Source organism: Typopeltis vanoorti, chromosome 22 (assembly GCF_054136105.1).
Source record: "Typopeltis vanoorti isolate ZY-2024b chromosome 22, IOZ_Tvanoo_1.0, whole genome shotgun sequence".
In the NCBI taxonomy this organism is placed as follows: domain Eukaryota; kingdom Metazoa; phylum Arthropoda; class Arachnida; order Uropygi; family Thelyphonidae; genus Typopeltis; species Typopeltis vanoorti.
This window is the reverse complement of record NC_143570.1, coordinates 62,978,352-62,993,594: the sequence shown is the minus strand read 5'-3', so window position 1 is coordinate 62,993,594 and position 15,243 is coordinate 62,978,352. Positions and strand designations below refer to the sequence as shown.

General features: G+C 39.2%; 1 protein-coding gene across 4 annotated transcripts in view; it reads right to left on the bottom strand.

Annotated features, from left to right (window-relative positions):
• The window catches only part of LOC150094462 (hemocytin-like), a 2,636,009-nt gene that overhangs the window by 2,109,600 nt on the left and 511,166 nt on the right, over positions 1-15,243 (bottom strand). For all 4 annotated transcript variants that reach the window (XM_090412206.1, XM_090412207.1, XM_090412208.1 and 1 more), the window contains exon 17: positions 14,717-14,954. In XM_090412206.1, coding sequence (XP_090268332.1) covers positions 14,717-14,954 — 238 coding nt within the window. The remainder of the gene's footprint in view (positions 1-14,716; positions 14,955-15,243) is intronic.

Genomic DNA, 15,243 nt, shown 5'->3' with positions numbered 1-15,243 from the left:
GCATAAGATGAGCAGTGATAATCAGTTGTATGAGGTGTGTGCAAAAAGTAGGCCAGAAAGATGACTTGCTTGGTAAGGATAGCAAAAGTTCCAAAAATGTTCAGTATGAGCAACAATTAGCAAATGGGGACAAAAAATTCCTAGGTACTCTTTTGATATGTATCCAGTAGGTATGATGGTGTTACTTGGTGTAAATGCCAGAAAGGTAACAGATGTAGAGGAGACAATTGAGATATTAAATGAAAAATTACAAAGGTTCAGCAGAGGTTGAATCAGTTACTGAGGTTTAAGATCAAAAACTGGGTTAATATTACACTGCCTGCCTGATACATATCAGCATGGTATTATATGGGGGTGCATTATCTCAAAAGTATGTTACTAATAGTATGTTTTGAGGCCATTACTGAACTTGTATATTAAGGATATTTGAAGAGGTTTAAATCAGGATATCCAGAAGTTTGCAGGCAAAGAAAATTTGGGAACAATTATGTTGATACTGTGGTATTACAGGAGGATTTCAACAGGCTGTCTGAGTGGGCATGTAAACAGAAATACAAGTTCAATGTTGCAAAGCCAAAGGCTTTAAAATAAGGAAAATGCAAATACGTTGAACAGTATATAGTTGCTTAATATATCTTATAGGAGGTTGTACAGGATATCGGTACTAGCATCAGAAAAACTGATAAAAACCTAGATCACATCTCCCCCCCCCCGATGTTGGAGAGATCGACCACGTGGTTTTGACTTCAAAGATGAATAGACATGCAGGAGTATCAAAGAAAGGGAGAACACATGTGGAATTATACAGCAGGAGATTATGATAGTCTTAGTTATCAACTTGGGGCAGTTCTTCAAAGGGCAGATTTGGAAGGCAGGGATATCATTAGTGCGTGGGAAATTGTTGGCAGCAATAGTAAGCTGTATTCCATGAGCGAAGAAGAGGACACAATTTGGTGAAAAGTGGATGACAAACAATACCAAACAGGAACTATAGGTGAAAAAGAGATTATGGAAGAGATATAAGGAGAGTAGTGGAGAGTAGAGATGCATGAAGAATATAAAACTCAGGCCAGGAGAGTGACTAATATGGTAAGGAAAGCAAAACTGGAATATGAGCAGAGACTGGCACTAAGATCTAAAGATAATCCAAGAGAATTTTTTAGCTATGTAGCCAGTAGGAGTAGAACTGATTGTGGAAGAATCACATTGTGAGATAAAAATAGGAATAGAGTGACTAATGCAAAGGACATAGTGGAGTTGTTCAATAAACACTTAGAGTATTTCATCCTGGAGAAGTAAGTTTTAATACTCGAGGGATATGGCAGGTTCGAGGTTTAGAGGTGCAAGAGGAGAGTGTGTTCCAAATACTGAGTATCCTGGATGTCAGCAAAACAGCGGGACTAGATGGTATTTCACCACGGGTTTTGAGAGAATATGCTAATGAACTGACTTTTCCTTTTCAATGAAAAGGAAAAGTCAGTTCATTAGCATATTCAATGACCTGCCTTTTCAATGAAAGTCTAGCTACAAGAAAGATACCCAAGGAATGGAAGGTAGTTACGATAGTGCCAGTGCATAAGTGCGGTAGCAGATTGGATGTGACTAACTATAGTTCAGTTTGTGCTTCATCAGTAGTGGTAAAGTTCTTGGAGAAATTACTGAGGGACTGTATACAGCATTGGGCAGATGAGGGTAATGTTATCTGTGAGAGTCAACATATATTTGTTAACGGGCACTCGGACTTTAATAATATGATTGCCTTCTATAATAAAGTGCCAAGAGCAGTTGATAAGGGAAAGGCATATAGTGCCATTTTTTTTTGGATTTTGCAAAGGCATTTGACAGGGAGCCACATGATAAGCTGATATTTAAGTTGCAGCACATGGGATTAGATGTCAAGTTGGTTGACTGGATTAAGGATTGGTTGTCTGTTAAGTATCAGAGAGTTGTGTATGGTGGGACAGTATCAAGAAGGCAGAAGGTTACAAGTAAGGCCCCACAGGGCTCAGTACAGGGACATGTACTAATCTGATTTTCCCATTCACTCGTTTCCTAACATAGGTAACTTTGTAGTTATTGTCCACAAAGTATTCCTGGTGAGATTTTTTTAAAGGATAGTTCATCATTGCTTTTCCCACTACCACAATTTTTATCATGCTTGGAACCGGCATATAGCTGGGATGTATTCATGACTGTAATCCATGTGTGTTCACAGGGCTGGTTAGCCAGTTCTAGGGGGGGGGGGGGAGACCCACGTTTCCATGTGAACAAACCCCCCTACCTCCAAATGAGACCAGCTTACTCAACTTTAGTCAAAAGAGACTAGATAAAGGTTCCTCAACCCATGACGGGAATTGAACCCAGGTCTTTCCGACTAAAGAACTTCGTCTATACTGATTGAGCTACAGAGGCTCTGAAATGCACTGTTTAACCTTTATATCAATGATAATGTCAATGGAATGCAGGGTGATATTCAGTAGTTAGTAGATGATTCGAAGCTGGGGAATGTTATTGGTAATAGTGCAGATGGGAGAGCCGTGCAAGAGGTTCGGAATAGACAGATAAGCAAATAAATGGGAGTGTCGGTTTAATGAAGCAACATGTAAAGTATTGAAGTTTGGAACACATTGAAGGGAGTCATTTTACTTGATTGGAGGAGCTGTACTAGAGGAAAGAGGGGGAAAAAGAATTCGGGGGGGATTGATAGAAAACTAAAATTTAGGTAACATCTTGCAAAGGTGGTAAAGGTAACCCCGAGGACTGCTGCAATGCTGAGAAGGACACTGACCGGCACAGAAGCATAGAGAAAATTATTATTATTATTATTATTTAGCCTTGCACAAAGTCAAAAGACTCATCGCGGAAGGTCCTTCCTAGGAAACACAAAGCCTATCATACCACTCCTTGAATTCATTGACCATTCTCGCTCTCACCACTCCATCAGGCAATGCATTCCATGGTTCAACCCCCTCCATGCAAAGAAACCACTCCTCACACTCTTGTTCACAATTTCCTTTCATAACTTCCAGGGATGGCCTCTTGTAATCACTCCTTCCCACTGTTCAACCAAGTGAAAGAGCTCCTCAGTGTCAACAACCCTGTAACCACCTCTCAACAGTTTAAGAGTCTCAATCATATCACCTCTCCTTATTCTATCCACCAAACTCTGCAGTCCACATTCCCTCAGCCAATCCTCGTAACTAACACTTGACCAGTTCTGAAACCATCTTTGTTATCTGCCTCCTCTGTACCCTTTCTACAGTTCATTTATCCCCTTCAAATCCAAGTGATCAAATCTGAGAACAACAGTCTAAGTGTGGTCTGATCAGAGTCTTATACAATGGAATGATAACTCTTTTACCTCTGCAGGTCAGCGTCCTTCTCATTATTGCAGCAATCCTCTGGGTTACCTTCACTACTTTTACAATATGTCGCTTGAATTTCAGGTTTCTATCAACGATCAACCCCAAATCTCTTGTCTCCATTACTTCCTCCACTATATCTCCTCCAATAGAGCACGCAGTCCCATCAATGTGTCCCAAACATCAAGACCTTACATTTTGATGCGAATCAACATCCACCATTCATTTACCCATCTGGCTAGCTTATTCAAATACTCTTGCATGACTACCACATCTGCACTATTACTAATAACCATTCCCAGCTTCACATCATCCACAAACAACTGAATATCCCCCTGCAATCCACTGACAATGTAATTGATATAAAGGTAAAACAATATAGGTCCCCGTACTGAGCCCTATGGGACCCTACTTCAAACTCTCTGCCTCCTTGACATCCAAACCCATGTGCTGCAACTTACATATCAGCTTATAGTGTGGCACCCTGTCAAATGCGTTCGCTAAATCCAAGAAAATGGTAGTATATGCCTTTCCCTTATCTACGGCTCTTGTAACTTCATTATAAAAGGCTAGTATATTACTAAAACAAGAGCGCCCACTCACAAATCCATATTGACTCTCACAGATAACATTACCATCATCTGCCCAATGTTGTATATGGTCACTAACTAATTTCTCCAAGATCTTAACAAATACTGATGACACACAAACTGGCCTATAATTAGACAATTCCAGTCTGCTACTGCCCTTATGCAATGGCACTATCTTACCTTCCTACCATTCTCTGGGCACCTTTCCCATAGCCAGACTTTCATTGAAATGCCAGATCAAAGGAGCTGTCAATTCTTTAGCACATTCTCTCAAAACTTGTGGTGAAATACCATCCAGACCCAGAGCTTTACCGACATCCAGAGTTCTCAGTATTTGGAACACGTTCTCCTTTTGCACTCTAAACCTCGAACCTGCCCTATCCCTCTAGTATTAAAATTTACTGCTCCAGTATGAAATACACCAATAAAGTGTTCACTGAACAATTCCACCATGTCCTCTGCATTAGTCAAAATATTCCCATTTTTAAACCACAATATCATTCTTCCACAAAATCATATCTCCTCCTACTGTCCACATAACTAAAAAATTCCCTATGATTTCTTTGAATCTTAGGGCCAATCTCTTCTCATATTCCAGTTTCGCCTTCCTTACCATACTAGTCACTCTCCTGGCCTGTGTCTTATATGCTTCATGCATCTGCTCCTCACCTTTCTCCTTATATCTCTTCCATAGCCTCTTTTTCACATGTAGCTCCTGTTTAATATTGTTTGTAATCCACTTTACACCCAAATTGTGTCCTCTTCTTCACTTGTGGAATACGGCTTACTACTGCTGCTAACAAATATTCCTTCACAATTTCCAAAGAACTAATGATTTCCCGCCTTCCAAATCCACCCTCCATGCAACTTTCCCAAGTTTATGTCTAAGACTATTATAATCACCTGCCTTATAATTCAACACATGTTCCAGTCTCTTTGAAACTCCTGCATGTCTATTCATCTTCCAAGCAACATGGTCACTCTCTCCAACTGGTGGGAGAGATGTGTCATCTCAGCTATTATCAACATTTCTGATAATAGCTGATCCAAATCCAAATCTCTTGAACCTCTTGTTCCCTCTATTACATATTGCCTAAGATATTTGTCCTTCAAGAATTCTAGAAATTCTATTCCCTTAATGCTACATGCATCTTCCTCTATCCAGTTTATACAGCTGTAGTTAAAATCTCCCATAACAATCATTCTTCTTGTACTTGCCAAGCTCAATTTTCTGAACATCTCCTGGTCCCCAGCCTCAGTGCTCCTTGGTTTATAGCAACAACCCACTAAATATCCCTTCTTGCCTATCTCTACCTCACACCATATGCTTTCAAAATCACTAGTGTCACTGCCTTCCAAAGCCACCACTCGTAGAGGACATAAGTCATCACTTATCACAAGCAGTACTCCACCACCGCGCTTTCCTTTCCTTTCCTATCCTGCCGAAAAATGCTGTACCCTGCTACTTCTATTCCTGTTATTACATCCTCTTCTGTCAACCATGTCTCAGTGATCCCAATAATCTCTGGCCATGCTGACGCTATCAGCACCAGAAAAAATTCCTCTCCTTTATTCCGGATACTCCTGGCATTAGTATAAAACACAAAAATGCCACTATTTCTAGACCCAGCATTATCCCCTCTAGACTCCACTGGGCTCAGCATTACCTGATGTTGTCCCCCTTCTCCAAAGTACCCTTTCCCACAAGAGGCGACCCCTGCTACCATCCACCTTAGGCATTCCAGTTTCCCTGCATTGACACATTGACTCGTTCAGAACAGCAATCTCTCCAGATCCTCCAGATGCCTACGTCCTTCCCCATTCAAATCAAGCTGTCTCTCACATACAATTCCTCTCTGTCCTCAAATGTTCTCCAAGAATCCACATTTTCCAATCCTCTCTTCTGACACAGCTATTATGTTATTCAATGTTACTGTTCTTCTGCTCAGCTCGTCACTATCATACCTAGGCAACAATCACACTATCTTTCATCTTTGCATCTTTTTTCGTACTACCTCAAGCAAGAATCTCATATCTCTCGCTGCCCTACTTACATTACCCCTCAAGTCATTCTTCCTACCATCACAATCATCTCATCCTTCCTTTCACCCCTCTTAATTGCCATAGCCACACTTTCTATTGTTCCTCCATGCAAACACTCCTCATGCATCCTATCTTGCACACCATGATTCATTGAGTGACCATGCATTACACCTCTTACCATTCACTCTCTCCTACTGTTTCCATTCTCTCCTCTTCTTTGATTCCCATAACTCTCCCTCATTCCCTCTCTTCCACTTATCTTATTCCCTCCTCTTCTATCATTCCCTCTCTACTACTGTTTTTTTTTTTTAAATATTAATGAGTAGAAACCTAGAAAAAAGAAAACAAAGTTTAATAGCAGAACTACTTTCAATTTGTATCAGCCTTCTTCAGGTACACATTACAAAATAAATAACCAGTAAACCATAGAGAAAACAACTTCCTAGAACATCTAAATAATGAACATCCATACATAAAATTTACAGCTGAGTTTGAAGGTAATGGTTCTCTTCCTTTTTTGGACATCAAACACTGACCCGTTCCTCAGAAAAATTTAACATCACGATTTACAGAAAAGTTACCCACACCAACAGATATCTCCATGGTCACTCCCATCATTATCCTCCACAAAAATTTGGCATCATTTCTACATTAGGACATTGTGCTCCTCTCTTCTTGATGATAAGATAGAACTTAATAAAGAACTCAATTTTCTGAGGTCTACTTTTCAACTAAATGGTTATTCACAAAAAGCAACTCGCAAATACCTATGAAATCCAACTGCTCGCAATAATGAAGATACCAATAGGTTGAAAAGTAATATTTCTATACCATACTTAAGCACTGTCTCACTCAAATTGGCAAATGTTCTTAGGAAATACAACAAAATAACTTTGTTTACTCCTCTCCCAAAATTCCGCTGCGTAGTGAGGCGTACGAAACCTAGACATCACAACCTTAAACATTATTATTATTATTATTATTATTATTATTCAGGCCTCCATGGAGTCAAAAGACTCATCGTGGGAGGTCCTTCCTAAGAACATACAGTTTATCATACCACTCCTTAAACTCATTGACCGTTCTCGCCCTCACCACTCCATCAGGCAATGCATTCCATGGCTCAACCACCCTCCACACAAAGAAACCACTCCTTACCCTCTTGCTCACAGTTTCCTTTCGTAACTTCCAGGGATGGCCTCTTGTCATCACTCCTTCCCGCTGTTCAACCAAGCGAAAGACCTACCCAGTGTCAAACCTGTAACAACCTCTCAACAGTTTAAAAGTCTCAATCATATCACTTCTCCTTCTTCTATCCACCAAACTCTGCAGTCCACATTCCCTCAGCCAATCCTCATAACTATCCTTGTACAGTCCTTAAACCATCTTTGTCATCCATCTTTGTATCCTTTCCACAGTTAATTTATCCCCTTCAAATCCTGGAGACCAAATCTGAGAACAATAGTCCAAGTGTGGTCTGATCAGAGACTTATACAATGGAATGATCACCCTCTTATCTCTGCAGGTCAGTGTCCTTCTCATAATTGAAGCAATCCTCTGTGTTACCTTCACCACCTTTGCAATATGTCCCCTAAACTTCAGGTTTCTATCAATCATCAACCCCATATCTCTTGTCTCCCCTACTTCCTCCAGCATCACTCCTCCCATAGAGTATGCTGCATCCAATCGATGTTTCCCAAACCTCAAGACCTTACATTTTGCTGCATTAAACTGAAACCCCCATTCATTTGCCTATCTAGTTAGCTTATTCAAATCCTCTTGCAGGGCTACCACATCTGCACTATTACTAATAATCCTTCCCAGTTTCGCATCATCCACAAACAACTGAATATCCCCTCGCAATACACTGGCAATGTCATTGATATAAAGGTTAAACAATATAGGTCCTAGTACTGAGTCCTATGGGACCCCACACCTAGTACTCAGTCCTGTGGGAACCCTCTGTCTCCTTGAAACTGCTCCACCATACACAACTCTCTGATACCTATCAGACAGCCAATCCTGAATCCAGTTGACCAATCTGACATCCAGACCTATGTGCTGCAACTTAAATATCAGCTTATCATGTGGCAACCTGTCAAATGCTTTTGCTAAGTTTAAGAAAATTGCAATATATGCCTTTCCCTCATCTAATGTTCTTGTAACTTTATTATAAAAGGCTAGCATATTGCTAAGACAAGAGCGCCCTTTCACAAATCCATGTTGACTCTCACAGATAACATTAACCTCATCTGCCCAATGCTGTATACGGCCCTCACTACTTTCTCCAAGATCTTAACAACTACTGATGACACACAGACTGGCCTATAATTAGACACTTTCAGTCTGTTACCATCCTTATGCAATGGCACTATCTTCCCTTCCTTCCATTCCCTGGGCCCCTTTGCCAAAGCCAAACTTTCATTGAAAAGCCAGGTTAAAGGCACTGTCAGTTCCCTAGCACATTCTCTCAAAACTCGTGGTGAAATATCATCCAGTCCCAAAGCGTTACTGACATCCGGAGTACTCAGTATCTGAAACACACTCTCCTCCTGTACCTCTAAACTTCGAACCAGCCCTATCCCTCTAGCATTAAAACTGAATCCTCTAGGTTGAAATACTCCAATAAAGTGTTCATTGAACAATTCCACTATGTCCTCTGCATTAGTCACTCTATTCCCATTTTTATCCCACAATATAATTCTTCCACAGTCATTTCTCCTCCTACTGGCCACATAGCTAAAAAATTTCCTAGGATTTTCATTGAATCTTAGGGCCAATCTCCTCTCATATTCCAGTTTAATTTTCCTTACCACACTAGTCACTCTTCTGGCCTGTGTCTTACATTCTTCATGCATCCTCTCTTCACCTGTCTCCTTATATCTCTTCCATAGCCTCTTTTTCAAATGCAATTCCTATTTAATATTGTTTGTCATCCACTTTACTCCAAATTGTGTTGTCTTTTTGACTTGTGGTATACAACTTACCATTGCTGCTAACCAATATTCTTTCATAATTTACCACGCACTAATGATATCCCGGCCTTCCAATTTCTCCCTCCATGAAACTTCCCGAAGTTGACATCTAAGACTATTATAATCACCTGCATTATAATTCCACATAAGTTCCCATCTCTTTGATACTCCTGCATGTCTATTCGATTTCCAAGTCAAAACCATATGGTCACTCTCTCCAACTGGTGGGAGAGATGTCATCTCAGTTATTATCAACTCTTCTGATGCTATATAACCGAATCCAAAACTCTTGAACTTTTTGTTACCTCTGTTACATGTTGCCTAAGACATTTGTCCCTCAAGAATTCTAGAAATTTCATTCTCCTATTGCTACATGCATCTTCCTCTCCCCAATTTATACTACTGTAGTTAAAATCTCCCATAACAATCATTCTTCTTGCACTTGCCAAACTTAGCTATTCTAAACATTTCCTGGTCCCCATCCTCTGTGCTCCTGGGTCTGTAGCAACACCCCATTAAATATCATGTCTTGCCTACCTCTACCTCACACCATATGCTCTCAAAATCGTTTGTCTCACTTCCTTCCAAAGCCTCCACTCTTAGAGGACATAGGTCATCACTTATTATAAGCAGTACCCCACCACCACACTTTCCCCTCCTATCCTGATGAAAAATGCTATACCCAGCGACTTCTATTCCTGTTATTATATCTCCATCTGTCAACCACATTTCAGTGATCCCAATAATTTTTGGCTAGGCTGATGCTATCTGCGCCACCAATTCCTCTCCCTTATTCCGATACTCCTGGCATTAGTATAAAGCACATAAATGCCATTGTTTCTATACCCAGCATTATCCCTTCTAGACTCCACTGGGCTCGGTGTTATCTGACATCGTCTCTCTTCTCCCAAGTATCCATTCCCACAAGAGGCTACCCCTGCTATTATCCTCCCTGAGACACACAGACTCGTTGAGAACAGCAATCTCTCCAGATGCCTACGTCCTTTCTCATTCAAATGTAAGCAGTCTCTCGCATACAATTCCTCTCTTTCCTCAAACGCACTCCAAACATCCACATATACCAGTCCTCTCTTGTCACACATTCTCACTATTATACCATTCAATATCACCATTCTTCTGCTCAGCTCATCATTATCATACGTAGTCAACACGCACACTATTTTTCCTCTCTGTCTTCTTCCATACAGCCTCAAGCAAAAATCTCATATCTCTCGCTGCACGACTTACATTACCACTCAAGTCATTCGTTCCTACCATCACAATCATCTCATCCAACCTTTCGCCTCTCTTAATTAATATCCTGGTGTTTACCAGATTTGGTGCAACTGCGATATATCATACTTTGGCCAAACAGAAAAATCGATTAATTTAAGTACTGAAGAACATAAGACAGATGTCAATTACAGGAGAATGCGAGACAGTGCTTTGTCTAGTCATGTTCTGTTCTTTGCCAATTTTAATGAAGAAAACATTAGCCATACAGTCCTATGCGACAAGTCTGATAACATTTTCTGTTGCCAGGATGAATTAGAAAGAAAGATAATAGAATCAAGAGAAATCATTCCCAACCCCCCCCCCCTACATCTCAACAACAACCTGAGTTACAACCTTTCAGACTGTCATTATGCTGTGATCAAATACTGGCGTTCGCGAGATGCTGTACGCATACATACACCAAACAATGAAGCATTCTAGAAACAACCAACATTCTAATGAAGAAAACATTACCCATACAGTCCTATGCAACAAGTCTGATAACGTTTTCCATTGCCAGGATGAATTAGAAAGAAAGATAATAGAATCAAGAGAAATCATTCTCAACCCCCTACATCTCAACAATAACCTGAGTTACAACTTTTCAGACTGTCATTATGCTATAATCAAATACTGGCATTCACAAGATGCTATACGCATACATACACCCAACAATGAAGCCAACAAGAGAATAGTTTTGAATGCGCAGACTTCAACTTTTCTACGTTGAATATGTATACACTAACAATAACTGTTTTACAGTTATTTCTTCTATGTTTTACTGGTTATTTCTTTTGTAATGTTCACCTGAAGAAGGCTGATACAAGCTGAAGCTAGTTGTGCTATTAAACTTTGTTTTCTTTTTTCTCAGTTTTCAGTGATTCAATATTTTTAAAAAATGTATATCAACCGAGTAAATCAAACTTCCTACATATATATATATATATATATATATACTTTTAACTAAGATGGAGAAAGCATCTTCACTACTTCTTACTGCAGACGGAGTTTACTTCGCATAGAAGCAATTCTTGCAATCAACAATGCAAAACTTCCTTCTGATAATGTATCCCCTGGTGAGAGACTTGCAATTAACAATCTAAGGAATAACAAGGCCATTGTCACTTAAAAGCTGATAAGGGGAATGCAACTGTAGTTCTAGATAAAATAGACTATCGAGAAAAAATCTTAACATTGTTAGAGTCGGATAGTTATTCGGAAATTGAGAGGGATCCAACAAGAGAAATACACAATAGAACCAATAATCTCCTACAAAAGACCACAGAAATTCCACGAAATACACGGCTTTCCATCTGTTCTTTATACCCACTCATTCCAAGGCTATATGTCTGCCTAAGGTACATAAAGAAAACTACCCACTGCGACCTATAGTCGACAGCATTCTCACCCACCTACAGGTTATCTAAATATCTGGCGTCATCATTAAAGCTTATGCGGGAAAATCTTCTTCTTATATTAAACACTCAACAGATTTTGAAAGTTTATTTTTCACTTGGTTAGAGTGTAATAAATTTACTTTAATCCTTTATCCAAGTGTGAGCAAACAAAGTTTGTGCCTGAAAGTATCTTCAGGATTGGAGTAAGGTGGTACAATACCAGGGAACTCCTTGCAAAGGTGGAGCAAGATACCAACACTCCTATCTCAGTATCTCCCATAATGCAAAACACATCTCCTTGCGGATATGTCTAATGTTATGCATTAAGGGAAGGGCCACAACCCAGACTAGTTTCGACCTTTATTGAGGTCTCTTCAGTGGGAGCCAGGCCCAAGTGGAGATACCAGGCAGAAGCATTAGCAGGTCATCTCTACCTATATCCTATCTATCCCAATGGCTTTAACAGGCCTTTAAGGCCCACAACCTTCCAAGCATGCTTGGATTTCGTAACCGAAATACGAGGATAGAATGGTCACTCCTATGCCTCAAGGTATTCTTGACACACAGGGATACCTCAAGGTATCCCTGTGTGTGTTCAAGGGTCCGGTTTGCCTGCTTGCAGGATGAAAAACACCAGATAAACTGGCGGAAAAAACCCTACTGCCTGAACCCAAGACCGGCTAACTTGGCTATGGCTGAGGAAGATCCTTCAGCTCCTCACGTCTCCGACGGGAATCGAACCTAGGACACTCCTTCCCCAGGCATATGGTTGCGAAGCGCAAAGCCACTAGGCTAACCGCGTGGACCATCTCTACCTATAGGAGTTGCCAAATGGTGTGCCACCCTTTTTTAATAAATTACTCTGGATTTAGAGAAAGATATTGAAAGTTTATTTTTCACTTGGTTAGAATATAATAAATTTAGTTTAATCCTTTATCCAAGTGTGAGCAAACAAAGTTTGCACCTGAAAGTATCTTCAGGACTGGGGTAAGGTGGTACAATACCAGAGCTAGCTCCACCTTTGCAAGGAGTGCCCTGGTATTGTACCACCTTACCCCAGTCCTGAAGATACTTTTAGGCACACAAACTTTGTTTGCTCACACTTGGATAAAGGATTAAACTAAATTTATTATACTCAACAGATTTTGTCTCTAAAATCAAGGACTTAAAACTCAAGTCTTCTGACATCATGGTGAGCTTTGACGTGGTAGCACTCTTTACCAACATTCCGACACAAGAAGGTCTCCATATTTTAAAGAACAAAATTTCAAATAAAATGTTCTCTCTAATATCTCACTGTGTAAACTCTGGCTATTTTGAATTTGAAAGTAAACTTTATAAACAGGTCAAAGAATTAGCAATGGGAAGCCCCCTTTCTCCTATATTAGCCAACATTTTTTTCGAGGATTTTGAACAAAAGGCAATCTCCTCTTCTAGTTTAAAACCAAGAATTTGGCTTAGATATATGGACGATATATTCCTCATGTGGGAACATGGTATTGAGAATCTTCACAGTTTTCTCAACCACTTAAACAACCTCCATCGAGATATCAAATTGACCATGGAGATTGAAGAAAATAGTTCCCTCTGTTTCCTAGATGTTAAACTCACCAAGACGCCTGAGTCAATAAAAGTCTCTATATTTAAAAAGCCAAAACACATGGACAGATATCTGCATGAGTCCTCACATCACCATCCAGCGCAGAAGTTGGGTATTATATCAACTCTAGCGAATCGTGCAAGATCTGTACTGTCAGATCTTGCACGATTCGCAGAAGAAGAACTAAAAAAAGAACTACAACATCTTAAATGGATCTTTAAAAGCAATGGCTACTCTTTAAAAAGTATTAACAAACAATTATTCCACCGTCAACATAGCAATGTAGAGACACAGGATGACTCCAAAGGTTATATCTCCTTGCCATATATCAGCACACTATTCAAAAAACTGAGTATAATCTTAAAGAAGTTTAACATACAAACGTGCTTCTTGACTCTCTTCCAAAAATAAGATTAAGTTTCAGCAATTACAAACAAACTCACAACCTTCTACAATTTCCAGGTGTATACAAAATCACATGTGAGTACGGAAAAATCCAAACAGATTTTTCTGTATTATATCTCTCCTCCTACATCTCGAGGAACACCAGAGAAACATTGCTTACAAGAGAACCAGGGCTACTGCCCTATCAGGCCATGTCCTGTTTTCAATAAACACAAATAACGAAAGCCGCCAACACAAAGTAAATTGGATAACAACTTCAAACCTGCACATTTGTCATGATGAGGTAGAACACCGCATTGTCGAGTCAAAAGAAATTACCTTGGACCCTCTTCATATGAACAATAATTTCAGCTATAATTTGCCTGACTCTTTCAGCTCTACTATCAGATACTGGAGATCTTGCGGAACCACACACGCACAGGTGTACAACAACAGAACTTTAACACGAGCTATAGCTCAAGTTCATAATAACTGTAATTTACAGTCGAATTTATAGCTTTATAATTTTATAGCATTAGAGTATCTCAATGTTTTTTTTTTTCAGCGTCTTTTTCTCAGTGTCTTTTAATAGCTTTCTATGTTTTTAACACCTGATGAAGTCGATCCTGACGAAACATGTTGCATATCAAATAAATCTCAATTTGTTATAATTCTCGGATTTTTAGTCAGTTTATATAAAAAATGAACATATCCCGACTCCGAGTTAATATTAGTAGTCATCATATATATATATATATATATATATATATATATATATATATATATATATATATATATATGATGACTAATACTAATAGAATGAGGAACAAGTTCTTTGCCTGGAGAGTAGTTGATAAGCAAAATGTATTACCTGTTTGATGAGCAGCATGGAATCCATGAGTGGGTTTAATGGACTGGTCAAAAATCTTTCTTGCATGAGAGTGTGGACTTTCCACAGTCTTTTGACTCCATAGAAGTCTTATAATTAATAATAAATTTCAAATAACAGTAGTAAGAATTGTAGAAACTTAAAAGTATCCAAGTGCTAATTACTGTTTATATGTATGTGTTATTAGCAATTAAAACTTACCAAACTTCCAATCCTTGTAATTGCTTACTTCCAGGAGGATATTCTTTGTTTCCAAATAGACAAGGACACTGACTGATAGGTATGCAAAAGTTGTCACTATTCAGTGTCAGACCATCTGGGCAGACACAGCCTTGAATGCACTGTTTGGTGCACTTTGTTCCTAAAGCTATATTGAGACAAGTAGTTAGACAAGGTGTTCCACATTCACTATATATTTGGTCTCCACTGCAATGTATGTCTAAAAAAGAAAAGTAGATAAGTGTATAAACACATGATAAGCTGATGTATATCAAATCCTAGAAATGAACAGTGAAATTAGTGTGTGTTTGCGGTGCAATTGAAGTGATGCTTATTGAAAACAATATATTTATTTTTATGTGTATTTCTCTTTGCAAATGACCAATTTTGCAACCTGAAACAGAGTTAAGGAGGATTATATACACACACATATATGTCTTGGTTCAATGTTGCATATCATTTGGATTTTTATGATATATATATATATATATATATATATAATGATATGA